The sequence below is a fragment of the Mus musculus genome, chromosome 7 (genome assembly GCF_000001635.26).
Source record: "Mus musculus strain C57BL/6J chromosome 7, GRCm38.p6 C57BL/6J".
Classification (NCBI taxonomy): domain Eukaryota; kingdom Metazoa; phylum Chordata; class Mammalia; order Rodentia; family Muridae; genus Mus; species Mus musculus.
Genome location: NC_000073.6, coordinates 101,181,584 through 101,207,256, shown reverse-complemented (window position 1 = coordinate 101,207,256; position 25,673 = coordinate 101,181,584). Strand labels below are relative to the sequence as shown.

At 37.8% G+C, this 25,673-nt stretch overlaps 1 protein-coding gene across 5 annotated transcripts in view; it reads right to left on the bottom strand.

The window, feature by feature from the left end:
* Nucleotides 1-25,673, bottom strand: part of Fchsd2 (FCH and double SH3 domains 2) — a 175,907-nt gene that overhangs the window by 77,149 nt on the left and 73,085 nt on the right. For 4 of the 5 annotated variants that reach the window (XM_030242304.1, NM_199012.2, NM_001146010.1 and 1 more), the window contains 4 exons: nucleotides 20,725-20,869; nucleotides 15,457-15,590; nucleotides 10,323-10,377; nucleotides 8,648-8,776 (listed from right to left, as the gene is read on the bottom strand). In XM_030242304.1, coding sequence (XP_030098164.1) covers nucleotides 8,648-8,776; nucleotides 10,323-10,377; nucleotides 15,457-15,590; nucleotides 20,725-20,865 — 459 coding nt within the window. In that variant the 5' untranslated portion in view covers nucleotides 20,866-20,869. The remainder of the gene's footprint in view (nucleotides 1-8,647; nucleotides 8,777-10,322; nucleotides 10,378-15,456; nucleotides 15,591-20,724; nucleotides 20,870-25,673) is intronic. The other variant, XM_006507518.3, reaches the window with a different exon arrangement.

Here is a 25,673-nt window from a genome sequence, read left to right as displayed (position 1 = left end):
CAGCATGGTAACTAGGACAAGATCAATAACTAAAAAAATTAATTTTATTCCAAACATTAGCAAAAAATATTGAAAGAAAAGACTAAAATATAACAGCTGATATAACAGTGAATGATATAATTTGGGAATAAACTTAACAAAATATGTGCAAGATCACCAATATAGGTAGTATCATGAAATGATTGAGTGCCTGTGAGCATAGATGAGGCTGATGAATGTGATGTTAGAGCAGAGAAGACAGAATGCTTTCTTTAGTCAGAAACACACAACAGGAACTCATACATGGAATCTATACTGCTGGTTTATTAATGAGGTAGTCTATATAAAGGATTTAACAGCAAACTCTAGCAGATGAGAATTACCCCAACCTATAGCCACCAAGAAAATAAGAAATCAAGAGTGGGATTCAGTCAATATGAAGGGCCTTGGAAACAGATTATTTCCTAGAATATCCAGATAACAGAGCTCAGACAACACCTTAATTCTTGTGAGGACAGAGGCATAAAACCCAGCTAAGTCCACCTGGACTTCTGACTTATGAAACTATGAAATGATAATGATGAATGTAAAAATGTACTACATTCTAATAGGAACCAAATAAAATAACAAAGGAAAACAAAAATAATCTATTAGTTGTGATTATGATAGTTATTGCTAAAACAAGGCCCCCTGTATATTAAAAATAGATTCATTTTTTGTATGTTACCTGTACACTTAAAAACTTATCTGAAAAAGAACTGATTTCTTTAAAGTTCACTCCTAATGGTTTGCTTTTCTGTCTTGGGTTTGGGAAGTTGGGGATCAAATCCCAGCCTGGTAGCTTCCAGGCAAGCACTGTCCCTACACTCCTACCACTCTACACACTACTCTTACAGTTTTATGCATTCTCTGCTCTGTGCCTCTTATTCAGACTCCTAGAGGATATGGAACAGATTACATGTTCTGATTTGCACTTTAAGTTCTATTTAAAAAGTAATCTGGTGGTAGAAACACTTCCCTTTAATACATTCAGGAGGCATGGGTAGGCAAATCTTTTGTGAGTTCCAGGCCAATGGTCTACCTAGCAAGTTCCAGGCCACCCAGGACTATATGGTGAGATTCTGTTTCAAACAAGATAGATAGACTGCCATACCCGGGGATCCATCCCATAATCAGCCTACAAACGCTGACACCATTGCATACACTAGCAAGATTTTGCTGAAAGGACCCTGATATAGCTGTCTTTTGTGAAACTATGCCCGGGTCTAGCAAACACAGAACTGGACGCTCACAGTTAGCTATTGGATGGATCACAGGGTCCCCAATGGAGGAGCTGGAGGAAGTACCAGGGAGCTGGGGGGGATCTGCAGCCCTATAGGTGGAACAACAATATGAACTAACCAGTACCCTCCCAGAGCTCGTGTCTCTAGCTGCATATGTATCAGAAGATGGCCTGGTCGGCCATCAGCGGAAAGAGAGGCCCATTGGTCGTGCAGACCTTATATGCCTCAGTACAGGGGAACGCCAGGGCCAAGAGGTGGGAGTGGGTGGGTGAGGGAGTGGGTGTGGGAGGGTGTGGTGGACTTTTGGGATAGCATTGGAAATGTAAATGAAATAAATACCTAATAATAATAAAAAACCAAGATAGATAGATAGACAGATAGACAGACAGAGCCATCAAAGACCATATTGTGCTGTCAGAATAGTAAAATAGACAAGAAGGAGATGTTCTGGAGGCATCACATATGATTCCATTGTACTAGCAGTATTTCATTTTTGAAGCCATTAAACCATGTGTATTTTTCTTTGAGATCATTCCTAGAGTTAGAATATTACATCATATTTAAAAGTTCTATACCAAAGCTTGAAAACTAAGGCCTGTGTGCCAAATCCAATCCAACATTTATTTCTGGGAATAAAATTTTCTGTACCACTGTAACACTCATCTGTTTGTGACTTGTCAATGGTTAAACCATAACAAGGAAGCGATTTTATTATAAGGTCTAACTAAAACTCTAGAATTACAAGAAAGACATAGTGAACTAAGAAGTAACTGAATATAACCATGGATGTGGTTGTAGAAAAATGGTCAGCAAGGTTGATGACTGTCCTAGTTAGCTTCAGCTGTCAACCTGACACAGCCTGGAGTCATCTAAAGGAGCCTCAATTGAGAGATTGTCTACATTAGATTAGTCTGTGCAGGGAGTCAGAGACCCGGGCAGCAAGTACTCCTCCCATGGGTTCTACTTTGAGTTTCTGCCCTATTTTCCTCAATGATGACCTGGGAATATAAGCCTAATAAATCCTTTCCTCCTCAGGTTGAATGTTTTAACATGGCAAGAGAATCAAACCAAAGCAACAAAGACAGATCAAGTGGCTATGGGAAGAAAATCAGAACTAAGCTTTAAACTGACTAACAGAACATTAAGATGATGGACAAGCACTATGTCTACACTACCCAACACAGTGGCTACATGTGGCTTCTGAGTGCTTGAAATGTGGTTATGGTGACTGAAAAGAGTATTCACATTTATTTCTAATCAAACTGTCACATACACCTAAGGAAAATCAATCTGAGGATATAGTTTTAGAGCCTTACAATCTACATTAACAATACCTGTCAAATGAAATCTAAAATGGATTGTTGAAGAGAATTATGGGAGTTGCTTCCACTTTGGGAAATTTTGACCAAAGAGAAAGAAACATGTGGAGAAGGACAAGGGCAAGACTGCAGATTTGAGAATAATAAAAAGTAAGAAACTGGGCCAAATAATTCATCTTTTAAGAAAGAGGAGGTAAGGCTGGAAAGGCAGAGAGCCAGGTTGAGATCTGGAGGGTTTCATGCTAAGTCATCAGTGAACAAACATGATTTTCATGCTAATTCATGAAGCTAACTAACATAAGTAGACAACAGCTAAGCACAGACATCAGGACTATAACTAAAATAAGTGAGAAAGACTTCTGGGTTGATGGTAAGCAAGAAAAGGGAGGGAACACTAATGCTTTCCCTCTTCATTTGACAAACAATAGCAGCAAAATAGTATGCAGCAGGATGTGGTAGTGCAGACCTGTAATCCCAGCTCTTGGGAGAAGGCATCGATGCTAGACTTATTTACACAGTGAGTATGAGGCTGGTTTGTACCACATGAGAACTTGCCTCACAGAATTAAAAGTTGGGGCTGGAGAGATGGCTCAGTGGTTAAGAGCACTGATGGCTCTTCCAGAGGCCCTGAGTTTAATTCCTAGCAACCACATGGTGGCTCACAACCATCTGTAATGGGATCCAATGCCTTCTTCTGGTGTGTCTGGAGACAGCTACACTGTACTCATATAAATAAAATAAATAAATCTTTTTTTAAAAAGTTGTTTATCTTTTATTCTTTTGCCCAATTACCAGCCAGGACACATCTATTTAACTTTTACTGGAGATCAACATATTTTAAAAATAAAACTTCAAGATTATTAAACTTTTAAAGTCTTCTACTAGGTCAATATTTGTTATACTTTCTACTTTGATCCACTTCCTCTTCACCACAAAGAAAATACTCCTCAAGCGTCTAAAAAGAAAAAAAAAAAGAGTATGTATATTGCATAAGAACATGCTATAAAAAGGAACACAAAAGGGGGCAAGCTGCCTCACCTCTCAGCCAACTGAGCTGCTTTCTGTAGATAAGATGAGATCAGTGATCTAATTTCCAGAGTCTATCAATAGGGGTTTTTTTTAGTTTAATTAAAGTTAAAAACAAACAAACCAAGCGAGCAAGCAAGCAAGCACCCGCCCACCCTGCTCAATGTTCCACAGATCCAGAGTGAGATGTGCAGAAGCTGTTCTCGTCAGTACTGGCATAAGGAATAAAACTATTCCCCAAGAACACATCTAAATAGTTACATATCAACATGGCCTTATCCTACAGAGTAATTAACATGGGATGTTTGATCATTTTAGTTTACAGTTTGCTCAGAAACCAGGACATTAACAGCACGCTACTGTTTATAATAGTAATACTATTTATTATAGTAACTTTTACTATTAAGGAGATTCTAAAGCATGGGGTAAAACCACAGAAGGTTACTAGACAATAATACCTGCTATGATATCAGAGACTTTGATTTACTTCCTTGCTAGATATTAACCACACCTCACTGAACCTTTTATATCTGATCAATTAAACAAGCATTTCAGTATTAGGAAAAATATTAGAAAGTAAATTTCAATATTAGGAAAAAATATTAGAAAGTAAAGCATTTAAAAAGACTTTTTACTGATTCTTTGTGAATTTTACATCATGCATCCCACAATCCCATTCATCCCCCATCCCCCCTTGCAACTTCCACCAAAAAAAGAAAAAGGTAAAAACAGGGGGAAAAAGTCTTTCCATGGAAGCTGTTGCATGTCATGTGTCACACAGTATATTCTTTGTCCAAACAGCTTTATTTGCAAATATTATTGCAATAAGTCTTTGGTCTGGATTGAAAAAACTGGTTTCTGCTACATTATCAATACTGGATCCTCACTAGAACTCCTCTTGGTTATCCTGTTATTGCCCTGTCATGGAAGTCCTGCAGCTTTGGATCTGCAGAATCAGCCCTTCATGCACTCCAACAGTTCATAGATGAGATGGATATCGGAGTAGGCCAACTCAGAGCCCAGGATCAGCTTATCCACTCTCCTGCACCTGTGCCACCAGGGCCAGCTCCTGAGTGTGGTGACCAGCGAAGTCAGGTCCAGCTCAATAGTGCTCAGACCACAACATGACCTTAAGCAGCACCTCAGACCAGGGACATTTGAATTGCCTTTGGTGGTAACACGGGCCTCAGACATCAACACAGTCTCTTTTTGCATCAGGATCACATACCCAGACATGGCCCGCAGTGGCAACATGGGCCCAGATGTCATCATGGCCTCAGGTGGCAGAACAGGCCACTCAGATCAGTATGCTCCCTGGTAGCAACACAGGTGTCAGACATTCATGTGATCTCAGATGGCAGCCCAGACCACTGACATCTGCAAGGCCTTGTGTGGTAATTCAAACCATGGACATCAACATAGATCCCAGCTGCAACAGGACCACAGAGCCAGACACAGCCCTCAGTGGCAGCCTGGGCCAGGATGTCACCATGGCCTCAGGTGGCAGCCATTCAGATCAGTGTTGTCCTCCATCTCCTGCATTACAGCTATGGACATCAACATGGTCTCAGGCAGCAGCCCAGACCACTGACATCCAGACGGCCACATAGGACACAGATATCAGCACAGGCTGTGGCTATCGTAGTGGATACAGACATGGCAGCAGCCTGGCTGGACCTCTCCATGGCTTCACTCCTTATATCTGCCTGCTCTTCACCACCATCTATCCTCAGTTCCACCTCTCTCCATAGTGCACACGATGCTCGGCTTCGCTCTTTCTTCCATCTCTCCACTGGGTACTCCCTATTTTCTACCTCCCTGTCACGTATCTGCTCATTGTAGTGACACCCACTGATTAAGATCTTTTTTAAAAAAGACATTATTTTATTCATGTTTATGTGTACACGCACTTGTTTGCCTATACATGCACAAAATGCATGCAGGGGTTTGCAAGTACCAGAAGAGTGCACTGAGTACTCTGGAATTGAAGTAATAGGCAGCTGTGAGTCACTGTAGGTAACCAAACCCAGAAGAGAAGCAAGTGACCTTAACTGTTAAGCCCTTTTTCTAGCCTAAGGATTAAGATCTATAAGGTTGAATGAAAAGTGTCCCATTTGCTTTTGCATCTTCCACAATTTAGATCAGTAGCTACCACACTATGACTATTAATTGCATATGACTAAGTAAATGAATAAATCCCCTGCTTCTAAGGCACCCATTCACACATGTGTGCTTGTTTGGTTATGGTTTTGTAGATTCAGTATGTGTAGCTCAGGTTGGCCTTGAACTCACTATATATACAAAGATGGCTTCAAACCATCCTTGGGATCCTCCTGACTTGGCCTCTCAAGTGCTGGAATTAGTTATATAACACCATCCCTGTCTTACTACACACACACACACACACACACACACACACACACCCCCCAAAACCCACACAACTCCAGATCCTAACTGGGACCATATAATTACATTTACCAAAAAAAAAAAAAAAAAAAAAAGAGAGAGAGAGACATTTCCCTTTCAAAACAGTGTATAAGTATTACTGTGAATTCAATGATAGAAATTTATTGGTAGCTAAAAACATGATTAGTTTGAGTTTTCCAATTATGCAGGTCATAGAATAAGCATGAGGAAGAAAATGGGGGTTTTGTTTCTTTGTTTGTTTTTTTATTTTTTATTGAGACAGGGTCTACCTGTATAGGCCTAGTTCTCCTAGAACTTGTTATATAGATCAGGATGGGATTAAAGACATGCACAAACTACCACACCTGGAAAAATCAATTTATACATAGCATTTAAAAAGAACAACAACAAAAAAAGAATCCCGTCTTCATTTGAAGCAGTTCCATGCCTCAGTAAACAATCTACTTAATGTTGATAAAATACATATGGAGACTTCAAAGTTAAGCTCAAGGATAACTAATCATCAGATGGCTGATCAAGCCCATTAACTCCAGTTTTTAAAAATATACACAGGGGAAGATACATTCAGGTTGAGTGTAAAATCCCTGATTCAATTATCTGAAATCCAAAATACTCCAAATTCTGAAGCACTTCTGATACCAAGCATTTCAGACAAAAAAATATTCAATTTGTAGTTATCCAGTCTGGTCTAACAGTAGATACATATAGGATATATGGGCTCACTACTTTTAATTACAACCTATACTAAAGACTTATCCTCAACAAACACATTGTCTGAAATTGCAAATAGTATTCTCTAGAGAAACCACATTAGAATAGGAGTTTGCAGTTGGCCCTTGTAAGTTTGTAGCACTATGTAACACCTCGTAGGGCCTAAAACAGCTAAAAGTCTGGCTCTAATACATTTGGCGGTGAGGGTAAGCAGAACTCTCATCAGGCTGCTCTCATTATTATAACTTGCATTCTGATCATCTGCAGTCACATAGTCAGATAGTTGGGGTGGAAAGGGAATTCTAATCAATAAACAAACAAGAAAAAATTGCAATATGTTATTTTTTAGTTCAGTGACTTCCTCCAACACCTGTTTTCCCCCTGAAGCTCCCAGGAAGTGCATTGCCTCTACTTTCAAAGAATGAACTTGTTTATGGACAAAGTTGATCTCTTTCCCAGAGCTAGAGGAAAGAAGGCCTGTGCCAACTGCAGCCCCACTCTTAACTGCTGATCTCTTAGCAAACAATTCAACATAGCAGGATTTGCTGCACAGTCATAAGAATCCTTCAACCGAGGCCAGGTGGTGGTGGTGGTGGCGCACACCTTTAATTCCAGCACTCACGAGGCAAATGCAGGAAGATCTCTGAGTACTAGGCCAGCCTGGTCTACAGTGAGTTCAGAACAGCCAGGACTACACAGAGAAACCCTGGCTCAAAACAAATCAAAAACAAAAACAACATAAGAATTATACATCTGAAAAGGGTATGTTTAAAATACAAAAGAAAAAGTAACTTAATGTTTAAAAAAGTGGGCATTAGGTTTAAATGCTTCTCTGCTCTTCTGTTCCCTTTCCTTCACAGTCAAAGTGAAAAATATGGAGAGCACAGCTGGAGAACAACTGAAATGGAGTTTGGGGAAACAAGTATACAGTCCAATCTAGCTACATTGCACAGGAATACTCAAGAGTACACACATCTTCAAATAACTACTAGATATTTTCTTTTGTTTGTCCAATAGATACCTCAAATCACATATCAATATATAATTTTAAGATAAAATTATGAAAAAATTAAATCTAAATTAAAAATAATAGAAAACATAGTTGATAGTCAAAATTATGATTAATAAAGAATTTTGTTTGCTGGGCATGGTGGTGCATGCCTTTAATCACAACACCCGGGAGGCAGAGGCAGGTGGAGCCATGAGTTTCAGGACAGCCTGGTCTACATAGTGAGTTTCAGGACAGCCTGGGCTATGTAGCAAGACCCTGCCTCAAAAAACCAAAACCAAACAAACAAAAATAAAATTCAGTTTATTTAACAGGTAGACTATAAAATATATCTTCTCATAAAACAATTATTTATAAAGGTATATTTTTATAAAACTTACTTATTTTATAAAAATAATTTTCAGAAAATAAGAATATAATCAAACAAAAATATATTCTGAACTATCAGCCTTTTTCTGGTGGCTCAGAAGATATTCAAAAGTTCTACATAGCTTCAACATTCTGACTTCACTGACTCTACTTTCAGGAAACCACTCAAAAGCATTCCTCAACCATGAGTTATTATTACCTCAGCTCTTATACACCCATCTTCTACCTTGCAAATCAATAATTGCTAAATTTAATACAACTGTTTACTGTGATTTGAGTTTAAACATTTTTTTCCTTTCTTTCTGTGGTGTAGTGGATCAACTTAGGCCTCACACACACAATAGGCAATTGCTAAGCTTTAATGCCAGTTCTAAACATTTTCTTACACTAAAAATCAGTTCAAATTTACTAAATCAATCAAATAATAGCAAGTAATACGATAACTCAGTCTCTCATGCCTAATACCTAGTTCACAAGCTACGTTCTTAATGAAGCAAAATTACCACAAATATTCAGGGCGTTACCTTCATGATGTTAACTAAGTCTGTTTGATAGTAGCGGTCCTGATGTGCGTTAGCTGCTGCTAGCGTCAGAAGGTAATCATTCCTTGCATGGGTAGCTTTGGTATTACATTCAGATCGCCGGGCTTTTAACTACAACACAGTAAACAAAAACAAAATATTAGTGCAACTGACATTACACTGCAAAACATGTATGCCTACTACTCTTAGGAGGACAGTGGGACATGTTTGTAAACCCAGCTCTGGCAGGCTGAGGCAGGAAGATCTTGAGTCTGAGTCTAGACTGAACTACATAAACAAGACCCTGACAAGAATGAATGGGGTGGGTACTGGTAACTAGTACTGGTAATTAATGAATTATGTCTCACCAAAAGTAAAGAACCAAGTAGAAAAAATATGAATATAAAAAGTACTCATTATTACTAAGGAAATTAAACATAACTATATAGAAAAGAATATTTTTAAATTATTTTTGTAATTTTTAAAAAATTTTATACATAAGCATGGGATCTATACCATTCCTGCATGCCCCCTCCCCACCATGTCACCTCCCAAATTGTATATACATATGTACATGTATGCATATATGTGTTATATGTGTATATGTGTGTAAAACACACACACACACACACATATATCACACATGTATTTATAACCAAATGAATACATTCAGATTTGCTTGTGAGTTTGTGGGTCCAAGGCTAACCACTTGGGATTGGATAACCTACATGAAAGCTTATCCCTGGAAGAAATGGATTCTCCCTTTCTTAGAAGCACTGAAGACCTGTAGCTCTTTATCTAAGGGTGAGACCAAGTGAAACTTTCCTCGTCTGTGTTGACATGTCAACTGTGCAGTCATTATGTGCTGGTCTTGTTCTGGCATCCATACAGTTGCAAGCTCATGGGTACATAGTTCCAGTCACATCTAGATAACCCTATATAACAGTTAAAGTATCTTAATTATATTTAACATATTTCTGAAATTTTTATAGAAACTCAAAATATTTTGCTCATTTTATTCAGGTGTGAAAATAAAGGATTTGAAATTAAATATATTACCTTCCAAAACATTGGTAAATCTAGAGAGTTAGGAAACAGTTTATTTAAATTAATTTTTTGGTAACATTGATTTATTTATTGGAGGGGTTTGAGCACTTGCCATGCATGCTTGTTAGAGGAGAACACACAGGAAGTAGGTTCTTTCTTTCCATTATGTAGAGTCTGGGAATTGAACTCAGGTCATCAAGCTTGGCTGAAGGTGCCTTTACCTGCTTCACCCCAGCTCAACAGACGACTCACCAGCTTGCTTAATAGCTATTCCACAAATCAAAGACCCATATGAAAACATTCCGGCCCAAAAGGACTGCTAAGAGTTATGTCTGAGAGAAATCCATTTTGAGTAAGCACTTCCTAAAATCCCTACACTGTATCTCTGAACTAGGAAATAACGACAGGATATATAAAAGCAGGTAAAGATAAGAAACCTATCCTTAAAGCAGACTTGAAAAGTAAACTGTGCCCAAAGTGTCACCAGCTATGTGGGAGAAAAGCTCTTGCTTGGGTCATTGATATTAAAGTGGTTTTCCAACATAGCAGTAACCCACCTTTCCCTTGATAGAGTCAGCAGATTATTTATAAGCCCAGAGGCTTCTTGTAATATACACTGTTCAAAACTCACCTTCACACTTGCTTTCTGTAAACTGATTCTTGATTGAAAAAGACTAAGTTTAGACCTATAATAAAAATAGAAAAACATATTTAAAAGGATTATAGACTATATAGTGAAAATACCTTACATCATAATTACTTAATGTTAAATGATCCTTTCAAGACACTGCTCTAAAACTAAGTTAAAACTGGAAAACCAAGAGTGATGCTTATTGTCTTTATCTGTATTTATCAAGCTGGAACACTATCAGAACGCAATCCACAGGCTCTGGAGACCCCCAACCCCTGCAATAAGTTTTTCATGTTTGCTGGCCAACTTGTGTTCCCCTCAACTTGTAAAGGTATTCTGATGTTACTAAGAAGTTCCTTGAATTCTGTCCTATATGATTCTGAGTCTGCTTTTTAGGCATTTTCCACTCAGTATTGGTACATTTAATTTTGTGAAAGGAACCATAATGTAAGCATAAGTAGTGAAAATATGTTGTTTTTATATATATTTTAAGACTAGAGATAACTGCACAGAGAAAAGTCAACAGGCAAGTGCTAAGTGAACAAGCAAGACTCTGTGATCAGTGATTTTTCTGAAGCTGCAAGGTTTGTCTTGACTGCAGTGTCATGGTGATTGCCATGAGAGAATTCAACACATGTGCTGGCAGCTATGCCTTAGTATTAAGTACAGTTTCAGACCACTTGGGATTAGGAACAAAGCAGTCAGTCTCTGAAGAGTAGCAAAAGTGGACTCTTAGTTCTAACTAGAGAGAAGACAACCAGAGACAAACATGCATTCTCCCTAACTCTTCTTTACTGTTTTAAAAAAGATGGGTATGGTCTTCCTGCAAGTGATTTAAGCTTTTGGCTAGACCACTTGCCTGGTAGTAACCTCTATGCTCAATTAACAGCATCAAAACAGACAAACAAACAAAACATAAGATATTCCAGACTCTAATGAAAGAAGAAAAAAAGATATTCCAGAGTCCAGTTATTTCCTTCCTTGTCATATTTATGTTTCATGGGGGTTTGTTTTTTATTAATCAGATTTCTATTAATTTTGACTCATAAGTAAAATCCAAAGAATTTAAGATAAGAAAGTATTTATTTAGGGTAAGAAAAGTCTGTTTAGAGTATTCTCAGTTTTCTTTTTTTTTCTGTAGTCATTATCCAAACAGACTGCAATGCACCTAGACTTTCCAGTGCAAGTCTTTAAGTTTCTGGCTTCTGCTTCATTTGCTAATCTGCACATATTCCTTGAATAGTACTGAAGTAATACTAGTGACAAAATAAAACAGTTCATGGCAGGATACTATTCAGATGGCTCAGAAGGTAGAAATGCTTGCTGCCATGTCTGATACTCAATCTCTAGGACCCATATAGTGAAAAGAGAGAACAGACTCCTGTGAGTTGTACTCTGACCTCCACATGCACAGTGTGGCATGCCTGCGTTCAAACACATGTACATACACATGCCTACACACAAGATAATTGAATACATAAATGTAATTTTTAAAGGCAGTGTCTGGGGCTGGGGAGACGGCATAGTTGGTTAATGGTTGCCATACAAGTGTGAGGACTTGAGTTCAAATGTCAATCCTGGGGAAGCAGAGACAGGAGCATCTCTGGGGTTTGCTGACCAGGCAGCCTAGTGAAATCAGTGAGCTTCAGGTTCAATGAGAGGCTCTATCTGGAAGATAAGGTAGAGAGCAAGTACTTCTGGTCTCCACACAGACATACACACACAAACAAACACACACACACACACACACACACACACACACACACACGCGCGCGCGCGCGCACATGAGCACTTGCATATACATGTATAAGTGCATATAAAGGTACCTCTCCTTAAAGACAGGTATTGCAAAAAGGTAAACAGGATTTTTTACAAATTATACACTATACAAAAAATTATGCTGTTACTATTCTTTACCATCTACCTTTCAAATGTTCACATTCTTTCAGTTTCCAAACTCAACTTCTCATCTAATCACATATATAATTACATCCTTATAACTGCCATCTGATGAGCAAATGACCCTCAAAGGAAGACCATCAATCCTACATTATCATGTAAGATCAAACATTTGACTACCTACCAAACCTACCCATGCCACTTTGTCTACTGGCTCTTCACCTCTAATATGAGTTAGTTTACTGTCTCCTTCAACCGTAATCCTCTCTTTTGTGACCTCTCCCACAGTGTCTAGCACCATCTACAAAATCATCGATCATCAATACTGTAATCCAATCTTTATGCTCCCTTGCCAATATTACATTCTCTGCTTAGAAAAAAATCAAACTAAGCTTTAAGACTTTGTTCAAACATTACCACTTCTATAAAGGCTTCTCTTATCATTATGAAAAATTAACCATCTTTTATGTTTTCAACAGGGTTCTCATATTCCTGTATATAGCTACTGAGTGACTTAAGACACTTTATTTCTTTTGAGTTACCTGTGATTAAACAAACCATTCATACACTTATGTTTAAATAAATGCCCTAATTCTAGGCTCTAAATTTGAGGGCACAACCCCTACTTTATTGTACTCATCTCTATACTCACAATACCCAAAGTAAATACTAACTCAATGAGCACTAAGTGAATGAATGATGAAGCTGGATTACCTTTTAGTTAAATTAATTTCTAGAGAAGTTGTATACTGACCTAAAATGTCTTGCTTTGTATCTGAGCCATATAAAAAGGCAGTTCTGGGTGTCAGCTATCTCCCAGGCTCTACTGGGAAATAACTAGACCTCTGAGGAAGCCAGTCAATGTTTCATTTTCACCCCTGACATCACGGCTACCGGATGTATTCACATTAGCTCTACAAATCTAAGAATTCTCAGGTCTAGACTCCATGAGAGGTTAAAAATAAGTCCATGAGAGGTTAAAAATAAGTCCATGAGCCTACTAGACTGAGTAGTTTTTCTCAATTTAAAACTTTCAGGTCAGGGCTAGAGATGGCTCACAGTGAAGAGCACTTGTACTTGCAGAGAACCTGGATTCAGTTCCCAGCACCCACATGACAGCTGACACCTATCTGTTACACTTTAAGAGTCTCTCTTATACCCATACCTACACACAGAGTGATAATAATAGTAAATTAAATAAAAACCTTTCAGGTCTTAGTGAGAAGACAGAATCAGTGAGGTACATGAAATAACTGCATACTCAAAAATTTAAATGATTGAAGGAAAAATGTAATTAGGGAAACATTAAGTGTTTCCTCATAAGATGTAATGAACATTCATTTACATTCATTTTAATTTAAATTAAATTTTAGGAGCTCACCAATGTTTACAAAATGTTTATGAAGTTGTTTAAATTTCTTGCAGATTAAGTACTAGAGTGAAACGATCTCCTGGATATGACCGGTGGGGCAGCTGCACGCATGAACTCAGAGAAGCTGTGGTTGGCTGCGTAAGACCTACATGAAAGCAAGCTTTTTTTCTTTATGAGTGTGGCTCCTGGAAGACTGACAGTACTCCAGTGAATAGCCCAATACCTATAAATGGATTCAGTGGATTATCAACAACAGCAGAAAGGACATGAAGTTGTGAAGAGATGGGAGGTTGACATGGATGTGCGAAGAGCTAGGAGGAAAGGAGGGAATGAATATAATCAAAATACATTGTAATGTGTATAGAATTCTAAAAAGGTTAATAAAAATATTATGGTTAAAATTTTCTTGCATATAAAAAAATGCTAGATCCCATTCCCTGTGCCAAGCTGTTCAGGAAGAGTGTCAGATTCCTAGATTTTGTACAGGCCAGCACAGTGAACATGAGTCTTCGCTCTCCTGCTCACAGAGCTCTTCAGGATTCAGCTCTGTAACACAGGTGGTGGTAGTACTAGTGGGCTTTTCTAACCAGTGTAAGGAATATCAAATACTATAAAACTTGTGTTTAGAACAAGGAATTAAAATCCTTTTCTCAGCCGGGCATGGTGGCGCACGCCTTTAATCCCAGCACTCGGGAAGCAGAGGCAGGCGGATTTCTGAGTTTGAGGCCAGCCTGGTCTACAGAGTGAGTTCCAGGACAGCCAGGGCTATACAGAGAAACCCTGTCTCAAAAAACCAAAAAAATAAAAAATAAAAATAAAAAAATAAATCCTTTTCTCTCTCCCACCTTGTAAGACTTTATGCAAATGTTTTAATTCTCCCCACCCAGTAAAATTCCCGCTTACACAAAGGCCCACTGCTTTATCCTAGGTATCTGAAGGCCGAGCAGTCTCTTCTCTTTGGAGCAGGGACTCCTTAACACTTCCTTCATATCCTGTGCACCAGTTCTTTTCAGACTAACCACCTGAACAAGATCGCAAGGCTGGACCCCAGCCACTGGGAAAAAGACAGAGCTACCACCTTAATTAAACTAAAAACCAAAACCACTTCTTGTCTCAATGAGGTTGCTCTTCCAAGCACAGATGCTGTCAAGTTGTCATTGGAAAAATCTGTTTCGTGTGATTTATATCTCCTATAACTAACTAATTATAGTGCCTTCTTTTTTTCTTGTTTGTCAAAATAAAGAACTATAATGAATATTTCTTAAAATGAAATTAACCAACTGCTAAAGCAAAGATGTAAATATATACATGTATATATGAGTGTATATACATATATATATGTGTATAATAAATATATGTAAAATAAATAACATATATTTATTATACACACACAACAAGCTAAATTTCATGTAAAAATACCCAGTGCTTCAGAAAAGTTTTTACACGGATCCAGCCCTTGTTTACTTGATGTACCCATGATCCTTCACTGACACGTGATACTTGTAGAGGTTTTCAACAATTAGAGCCAACATGATCAATATGGGCCTCTTAAGCCCTGATTTTCAGACAGCATAGCAACTTTAAGCTGTCAATAAGCTCTCAAGTCTGTAAATCCAATGTTTACCTCTTCTTTCCTTTTCAAAACTCAATTTAACTATCAAATATCCATACTCTGCCATGTTAAAATAGATAAAACCAGACAAAAGAAGAAAAAGTGTGGTCAACAGCACAGAAGACACTGCGGTTAACTGAACGCAGCACAGCCTGAGGATGAGGCCAGACCTTCTTTAAGAGAGAACAAAGCATGAACAAAGATAACATTTATTTACACAGCCATTTTCTTAGAAATGCTAAAATACTTACTTTGCTTCGATGTCAGCTTTCTCTCTTACTGCATGAGCCATCTGTTCAGTCTCAAAGTACTTCTTTTTGCCTTTCACTAAATCTTTCACAGTTTCCTGTAATTCTGTTTGGATCTTTGTCAACTGATCCACACACTGTAAAATACAAAAATGCAATTATTTAAAATTTTAGTTCTTAGGCTTACAGAAAATGAGTTCTATGTGCAATATGTCTTCAGGATGGAAAATCAGGAGAAAAATCAGCAGTTTATTGTTCTTCAGTTGCAAATTAAAATCTGGTGAACAGCTGGTACTCCCATCTCAAGCACTGTACCAACAGTGTTACAGTTTGCCTACCCATCATTTTTGGCAATAACCCCAATGCTGCTGCTGACATTAAGGAAAGGCTGGGAAAAGTAACTATGAAAAGATGCATGCTACTGCAAATATCTTGACAATAAAAGCAAAAGAACAAATCAATTTTGTATTTCTTCACACTCCTAACATACAGTCTGCTTTAAGCATTAAGAAGACTGAAGTTAGGGGTAAGATAATTAGGAAGTCTACTCTGGGAGCTGCAGAGATGGCTTAGTGAACGACTCTTGTACAGGACCCTCGATTTGTTTTCAGCACCTGAACTGTGTAACACCTATGACTTCAGCTACAGGGAACCCAATACCCTTCAGGCTTCTGCAGGCACTTGCTACACTCATGTGCACACACTGACATACATATACATGGTTTAACATAAAATATTTTTTAAAAAAGTGATGTCTACTATGAAAAGAACTTGTACCCATTTTTCTATAATCTGTATAAATATTAAACTTGATTAATTTATAAATTACATCAAGTTAGAATTTAAGAAGGAGTGTAATCACATTCCTGTTTCTGCTATTTACTATCTAACTCTTAAAATATTTTGGCTTTATTTTCAGCATTTATAAAATACAATATATCCCTATGTAAATTGTTATGAAAATCAGTTGAGAATATATTGGATATGGTGGCAGTTTAAAAATTCTAAGATGCTAGGAAATATGAGTCCTAATCGATTCTTTACATATGTCTATGTGGTCCTAGAGGAGTCCAAACTGAGGGCCTTGTAACTGTTCATATACTTTATCACTGAGCTACTTTTATAATTATTTCAAGGATGGTAAATACATCCTACTATAAAAAGAAAGATATGGGTAAATAAAATGAATAGCAAAAATCTTTAGGTTACTGTTGTCCTTGTTTTGATTTATAAGCAAATGTCAGCATGTAATAAAAAGTAACCAGGCCGGGAGTGGTGGCACACACCTTTAATCCCAGCACTCGGGAGGCAGAGGCAGGTGGCTTTCTGAGTTCCAGGACAGCCTGGTCTACAGAGTGAGTTCCAGGACAGCCAGGGCTACACAGAGAAACCCTGTCTTGAAAAACAAACAAAACAAACAAACAAACAAACAAAATAATGGGGCATGGTGGTGCACGCCTTTAATCCCAGCATTTAGGAAGCAGCAGGTAGATCTCTGTGAGTTCAAGGTCAGCCTGGTCTACAAAGTGAGTTCCAAGACAATCAAAGCTACATAGAGAAACCCTGTCTTGAAAAATGAACAATCAAAAAACCAAAAACTAAATCAAAACAAAACAAAAACATCTGGGTGGGATATGGTGGCACATGCCTATAATACTAGCAGACAGAAGAAGGGTCAGGCGTTCAAACTGAGCCTCAGCTACTGAGTCTCCTGTCAGCCTGGACATTCTCAACAAAACAAACACCAGCAACAACAATAACACAAAAAGGGTATGGTTTTATTGTCAAGATAGTATCTTTTTTGTTTTTGTTTTTCAAGACAGGGTTTCTCTGTGTAGCACTGGCTGTTGTGTAATGCATTCTATAGACCAGGCTGGCCTTAAACTCAAAGATCTGCCTGCCTCTGCCTCCTGCCTGGCTATAATTTCTGTATATATCTTATTATATATATATGTTTCTATATGTATACATATTCACAGAAACTTAATAATTACAGTATGTCTTCTTTATCACTAAGAATTGTTTTTATATTAGATATATATATTTACATTTTATGCATGTGTATATGTATGTGCACCTTATACATGCTTGCTGTCTGTGAAGGTCATAAGAGGAGATCAGATCTCTAGGAACTGGAAGTTGTGGATGGTTGTGAACCACTACATCAGGTTTACATAGTGAATCAAACTCAGATCCTTTCCAAGAACAACAAGTATTCATAATCACTGAGCAAACTCTCCAGATCCCAGAATATGAACTTTAAAACACCACAGATAAGCTGGAGCATATTGCATGCCTGTAATCTCTGCAACTGGAGGCTGAGACAGACAACTGCCACAAAATCAAGGCTAGTTTGGTCAATTGTAAGTTACAAGCCAGCTAGAGGTATACAGTGAGATTTTTGTCTCAAACCAAAGATAAACATAAATTTTAACATTTTGCAGAGACCAGAGGGTCAGAGCAGTCACATGCTCTGAAAGGACAAAGGGTGCAATTCAAACTCTGTCAGCACGGGAAGCTGGGAAGCATCCACAGGAGTAAGTGAAATGAACTACACCTGGAAAAGTCCCAACCCAGACCCTAATGGGACAAGGAACAGAAGTTTGTCTGCCTGTCAAACTCCATTCTCTCTGGCAGAGACATCACAGATCCTCCAAAGTTTTTATTCATAATATCCAGTATACAGTAGGCCCAAATTACTGAGCCTGATTCCTGGGTTTCACATGATGGAAATCAAGAAAAGATGTCCAGTAGTAAAAAGTGGCCAGAATGTTCATATAGTAGAATTATGAGTAATATATTTAATCAAATAAACTTGGATATGGCTCAATTGTAGAAAGATTTCCTAGCATACACAAGTCCCTGTGTTCAATCTGTGGTACTTACACAGGACTACGTGAAATAAACCAAGCCTGAAAAAGTCCCAACCCAGACCCCAATGGGACAAGGAACAGAATTTTGTCTGCCTGTCAAACTCTATTCTCTTTGGCAGAGTCATCCCAGATCCTCCTAAGGTAACTCACAGGACAGAGATTTGTCAATCTCAGCAAATATTCCCTGCCTGGGAATGTTGTTTAGCTCAGACTATTCCAATAATTGAAGAGAAAAATAATCAAAAGTAATTATATTCTTTTAAAACATTATACTATTGAGAAAAGATGGAACTTGTCGGTAACTGAGTTAGACTTGGCAAACACTGGCACCTGCAAATGCAGTATTTCCTGCACAATAGGACATTAGAATAAATTCTCTTCTTCTGCCTTCCAGTCCCCCTTCTATAGAATCGCATACTTTCCTTCCCCCAACCCCTAAACACACACAAACACATACACCATACTTTTCTCTAACTAGAATCATTGGCAGTAGTCATATGCTATGTGCACATTTTCTCTAAAATTGATCATCTTTGGCAAAGACAAGCCACAGGTATTCTTACACAAATGTATTTAAGCCAAATGATATTAGATGAGTGTTCTAGAAAAATTAAAATTTTACATGGACACATATAAATATTTAATATTGACTCTGGGCTACTGAAATAATTTTTGGCATACAGAATGAGGGTTTTTTTTTTTAATTTCTGAATCCAAACAAAATTGAAACCAAACACTGTATGATCCCTGAAATGCTATCTCCTTAAGTAATTACTTATTTTTTGAAGTAGTAATTTCTAATAAAGAACGTTATCAGCTATTATGGTAACTTAATTTACATAAAAAGACACACTTTAAACATCTAATTTCCCCCCAAAATCTATCTAATGCAATTTTATTTCAAGTTAAAAGAAATTAAACTAGCCAGAATGAGAAAATATGAGAGGCTTTGGTATCTCAGGGAAAATGGACCTAAATTACTACAGTGTATCAAGGCTTTGTGGGAAGGCAATATGGGCTACATCTCAGTATTTCCAGATGTTAATTACATGACTTCAGAGCTTTTAATCCCATTAATCTTACTTCCTCATTAATAATACAGAGGTTAAAATAATATTAACTACCTCAACAGGTGACATTTACAAACCAAAGAGCAACAAATTACGACTCTGACACATAGTAGCTACGTATTAACATTTCCTTTAACAGCAAACTTTCATAAAAATGGCATTCAACAATGACTTTTTCCTATCAATTTTTAATTGAATCAAAGAAACAAGTTCTTTGAAAATATTTACTTATGCATATATAATTAATCTTTTTTTCTGAAACAGAGTATTTTTCATATTTGATAGCTCAGTCTTCAATTTGGCTTTGTAATTTAGACAGGCCTCAAATTTGCAATGTCCCTGCTTTGGCCTCCTGAATAGTAAGTATGTATCACAATATCCAGCTACTCTTAGACTAGTCACTGGTCTTTTTTAGAGGCAACATGTGAGATAGAATCTTATGTAGCTCTGGCTGGCCTGGAACTCACTATGTATACCAGGCTGGTCTGAAACTGGTAAAGATCCATGTGCCTATGTATCTCAAATGCTGGGTTTAAAGGTGTGTACCACCATTCTGGGTATACTAACTTCCAAAAATTAAAGTTACTAGTATATTAGGCAAAATGTGTCAATTTCTTTTGAGTTTCCCAAAATGGCCCAACTTGAAATTAAGACTAATTAATGAAACTTTTTCAAGACTTAATGGGATAAAAATGTAAATACTTTAACACACATCAAATCATACTGTAAAACTATGTATCTATATTTACTTGAGCTATTTAAATGTTCTTACTCTATAAGCCTATCTGGCCTAGAACTTGCTACATAGACCAGGTTGGCCTTGAACTCACAATGATCTGTTCAGTCTCTTTCCAAAGTGCTGGAATTTAAAGTGTGCACCACCAACCCCAGCATAAGTGGTGCCTGGCATAAGCCTTATTCCCAAGAAGTATTTATTGAGCATTCTAAATTTCTACAAATTTAGATTATATTCAACTTTATCAGCTAACAAAACATTTCAGTTAAAAAGCACGTGGATCTGGGCAGTGGTGGCGCACACCTTTAGTCCCAGCGCTCAGTAGGCAGAGGCAGGCAGACTTCTGTGATTGTGAGGCCCTGGTCTATAAGAGCAATTTCCAAAACGGCCAGAGCTAAATCGAGAAACCCTGTCTCAAAAAGATAAAATAAAACAAACAAAAAAGGCACATGTTGAAAAATCCTGGTAAAATGCTACCCAGGAACATTTGTGAATGTTTAAAAGTCCTAAATTTTAAATGTAATTTAGCATAATCTTACTGATTATAAATATTAAAATACATATAACAGAAGAAAGAAAATAGAAACAATACCCGTTTTAGTTGCTGTTCTTTTAAGCTTCTTACTGCTCTTGCAGGTTCAGAAATGAAGTTTTTATAGTTTTCACATATATTGATCCGAGACTGGGCTACCTGCATTGTTCCCTCGAGAAAAGATTTCCAAACAGGATACATACTCCTAAATTCAAAGAGGGATAGACAAGTATTAGGCAGGGAAGAATAAGGGATTGTAGTTGTAGTAAGGGATTTTAGTTGTCTGTTATTAATAATGAAGTAGAACAGCAACATTACAGTTTGAGACAAAATGAAACTATAAAATGAGTGAGTGTTGTGGACTTTCAATGTCATGAACAAATGATATTCCTTCATTGTGGGTAATTTCCTATTTTACAGATAAGGTGAATAAGGCTCAGACTTAGAGGATAACTAGGTCGCTCAAGAATGTGCTGCACTGAAATGAAGATGAAGTCTGGACTCCTCTAAAGCGCATTCTCTTTCAACTACACTGCCTATTCAGCCAGAAAAACTGTACAGACCACTATGTGCCTGAGACAGAAAGAAGCCAGTGGCAGTGCTCTGCATCTGTCTCTGCTGTGACATGCCTGGCCAGCATGACACTGCTCTGGAGTTGCTCTGAGCAAATCTCACACCCTGCCTGATACTGTGCTGAGAACCTCTTGGTAAAGTCAATTTAGTCATCTTTTACTTTTTTTTGTTTAAGCCAACTTCTGTTTCAAACCATTTTTTCTCTAATTTACCAAAAGCTTTAGTCAGTTCTAGAGTTTTCTTCCATTATAAGCATATTTTATAACTTATAAGAATAAATGGCACTTCATTTTTTAAATGACATACACTAAAACTGATAGATTTACTTTCTGAATTCCCCTCATATCTAAAATAATTTTTCTATGACAATGACAGGATTATACAATATATATAAGATATAAACAGATGATAGTATTGAGACAGAAAAAGAAAAACCCAAGCTAGTTTGAGGTCATTCTGGTCTAGGCAGCAAATTCCTAGTCAGCCATAGCCACATGAGACACTGTCTCAAAAAGCCAAGCCAATCTAAAACAAATCAAGAACAAACCAAAAGCTTGATAAACAATGATCTTCAACCAATGAGTCTTAGGTATTACTCCATATAGTATATTCACCTGGTTTAGATATGAGCATATACTTGCTTCTTTGCAAGATTCACTGTATTGCATAAGCATAAAATCATGAATGGAGTTAATACAGCAGTCTTCCATGGTCTCCCTGCCTGACAATTGATAGGACTCATAAACTACCATACAGTCAAATAACAGATATTTTTCCTCAACATTGAAGAAAAAAAAATTTCAGAGTTTCTCTGTGTAGTTCTGGCTGTCCTGGAACTTGCTCTGGAGACTAGGCTGAACTTAAATGCAGAAATCCACCAGCTACTGTCTCCCAAGTGCTGGAATTAAAGGTGTGTGCCACCACATACCAGCTAAAAACAAGTATTTGTATAACACTGCTTAATTATAGAAAAATTAATTTTCCTATGAAGTGAAAACTCCATGAAAGAAGCGGAGTGATGTGCTTGTGGACAACTGTGTTGCAAACAGAATAGTATGTATCAGATTTAAAAAGGAATTCATGAATGAATATATACACATTTCATACGAAATGTACAATAAAGACAGGTCTTCTCACTAAAAAACATGCTTTGAAATTACTAGATTTCTATTAGCAATCATACCCTGGACAATGAGGTTCCTGCTATGAAAGGCATAGAATTTAGATACCAGCCAGACACTTGGGCTTAAGTTCTAGATCTGTTTGTTTGATATTTTGGAACAGGGTCTCATTCTGTAACCCTAGCTAGCCCAAAATTCACTATGAAGCTCAACCCAACATCACACTTGCCACAGTACTCTGGCCTCAGCCTCTCAGAGTGTTGGGAATTATAAGGATGCACCAACATGCCTGGCTCAAGTAATGTAACCATGTAGCATTGTTGGGGAATGTTTTTGTGCACCGTCTTCAAATGTTGATTTCTATACCCAGAGACCTGAGTGCAGTCCATATTTTATTGTTGTTATTGTGAAAGATTTCCTGACTCAGTATCTTGTAAAATACTGTTCTCCATCATCTTCTGATTGGTCAACAAAAAGCTGATCAGCTTATTAGCTGGGCAGTAGAGTAGAAGGCACAACTTCCATGCCTTGAGGAAGACAAAGAGGGTATCAGGTAGGTTCAGGAGTTGCTATAAGGATGAAGGAGGAGGTTGGGGGAGACCAAGATGGCAGATAATAGGACAGATGGCTGCAGAGTTGGCTGGGAAGCAGGCCATGCTAGCATAGTCAGGTTAGAATAATTCAGAACCTGTCCAGCTTAGTGCCTGACGCTTTTTAAAAAGATACTAGGTCTCTGATAAGTGATAACTTATCTCGGAGATATAAGGGCAATAAAAAAGCCCCCCAAATTACTTTTCACACTTTCTTGCCCTAACTTACTAATGTACAGGTAGAAATAGCAAGCATCCATGGCATTGCTCTCTTTGGTTTGCTCTACCTCATTAGGTACTCTTCACTCTCTTTTGCTGATTCTTTTTCTCTTCCAGATCAGTCAATGCTAGAGTGTCCCAAAGTCCATCCAGTTTTTCTTCATATTCATTAATCCAGGTTCATGCATTAAATACTATCACTATACTGAAAACTCTTGAACTTTTAAGTCCTTTCCAGACAGCTTCTCTGACCTTCAACTACTTATTGAACATACATTAAATATGTATAGAACTTTGGATACATAACCTGCCCTAGAACAAATTCTTGATTTTCCTAGACTCTGTTCTGGCAATATATTTAGTAATCTCATGGATGGCTACAGAAACACTGATTTTTTTTCTTTCAATCCCACAAGGGTTTTATCAAGGAATCTTGTTTGCTTGAACTTAGAAAACATAACAGAATCTGATTACTAACGATCTCCTGCATTGCCCCAATCTGTTGCAAGCCACTATCACTTTTTGCCTGGACTAATGTAAGTTTCCTAACTGACCCCTGCTTCTGTCCTGTTCCAACAATCTATAGTGATTACTTCAATCTAAATGTCATAAAACTGAGCAAAAATTTAATACTGCCAGCCAGGATCAGCTTCCTTGCTATGATACTTAGTATACAATAGATACATAAGATATTGGCACTGAGAGACCTGAGCAAAGAATGTAAGAGCATTTTGTATGTTGTTGGGGGAGAGCAGTTAAATTATATTCATACAACTGAATATTACTCAGCTGTTAAAAACATCATGAAATTTGCAGGCAAATGGATGGAGTTAGAAAAAAAATATCATTCCAAGTAAGGTAACCCAGACCCAGAAAGATAAATATAATATGTATTTGTTTATAGGGGGTATTAGCCGTTAAGTAAATGATAACCAAGCTACAATCTATAGACCCAAAGAGATTAGGTAGATCCAAAGAGGAAACCAGGAAGGTTTGGGGGGTGGTGTGCACTGAGATCTTCCTAGGAGGGGGATATCGAATAAAGTTTACAAGTGGACTGGAGATGAGTGGGTATGGGAGGGGGGACTAAGGAAGGAGGAGATGGAATGGAGAGAGAGTACAAGGAGAAAGGGTTGAAACTGGGGGGTATTTTGGAGATGGTGTGAAAACCTAGTGCAGTGGAAACTTCCTGGAATCTAGGAAGGTGATCCTAATGAGGTCTCCTAGTAATGGGGAATACAGTTTCAACTGGCCATCTCTTGTCATCAGGGGAGGCTTCCAGTGATGGAATTATGTTGCATTCAACTGAGTTGTTAGCCAAGGGGGATCCTATGGAAATTCCCAAACAACCCAGGCTGTTGCTAAGACAGAAAGTTGTTTTCCAGAAATTGATAGCAGAGCCCCATTGCTGAGAATAATACCCACACAACTCACTGAAGATGGAGAAGTCAAATTGAGCAGACATGGAACTTTTACCCATACATTCTAGTCTCTTTGTTGTGGGAAGGTACTCTGCAGGGTATCGAAAGAGAAACATGGACACCAACCTAGCCACAAAACCTTTGACCTACATCTGTCCTGCTTGCAAAATATGTTAGGGCAATGATAGCACAGAATTTATGGGAGTAGCCAACCAATATCTGATTTGACTTAAGGCCTACTCCACAAGAAGGAACCCATACCCAACACTGTTTGGGTAACCAAGAACCAGAGACTAGATGGCCCAGAGACCGTAAGTAAAACCAAGCACTACTGGTCTAAAAAATAATAAGTACAATGATTCCTAATGATGTTCTTCTATATTCATAGATCAGTGCCTTCCTTATCCAACCATCACAGAGGCTTCCTCTGGCAATAGATGGGAACAGATGCAGAGACACACAACCAGACATTATGTGAAAAGAGAGAGAGAAAGTCTAAAATGTAGGTCTCTGTCAAACCTTCCCCTCAGAACTCAGAGAATCACTTGGAAGAGGAGGCAGAAAGATTGTAAGAGCCAGAGGTGATGGAAGACACCAGAACAAGGTCTTCTGAATCAACTAAGCAAGGTGTATATAAGCTCACAGAAACTAAAGCAGAAAGCACAAGGCCTACAAAGGTCTACTTTAAGTACTATGTGTATATAGTATTTTTATGGATTCCTGACTGTGGGAACAAGTGAGTCTCTGACTCTTGTATCTGGTCTTGGGACTCTTTTCCTGTTGGGTTGCTATGTCCAACTTTCAATATTAAAGTTTTTGCTTCATCTTATATTTTATTTTGTCATCTTTGGCTGTTATCTCTTAGAAGCCTGTTCTTTTCTAATGAGAGACAGAAAGGGAGTGGATCTGGAGGGGAGGAGAGGTGGGGAAGATCTGGGGAGAGTAGAGGGAGAGGAAAGTATAATCAGGATATATTATATGAGAAAAGAATCTATTTTCAATAAAAGAAAAATAATTAACTAATCAATAAAAATAATAAACCAAACCATTGATCTTCTCTAAGCCTAGAAATATAATCTCCAAGC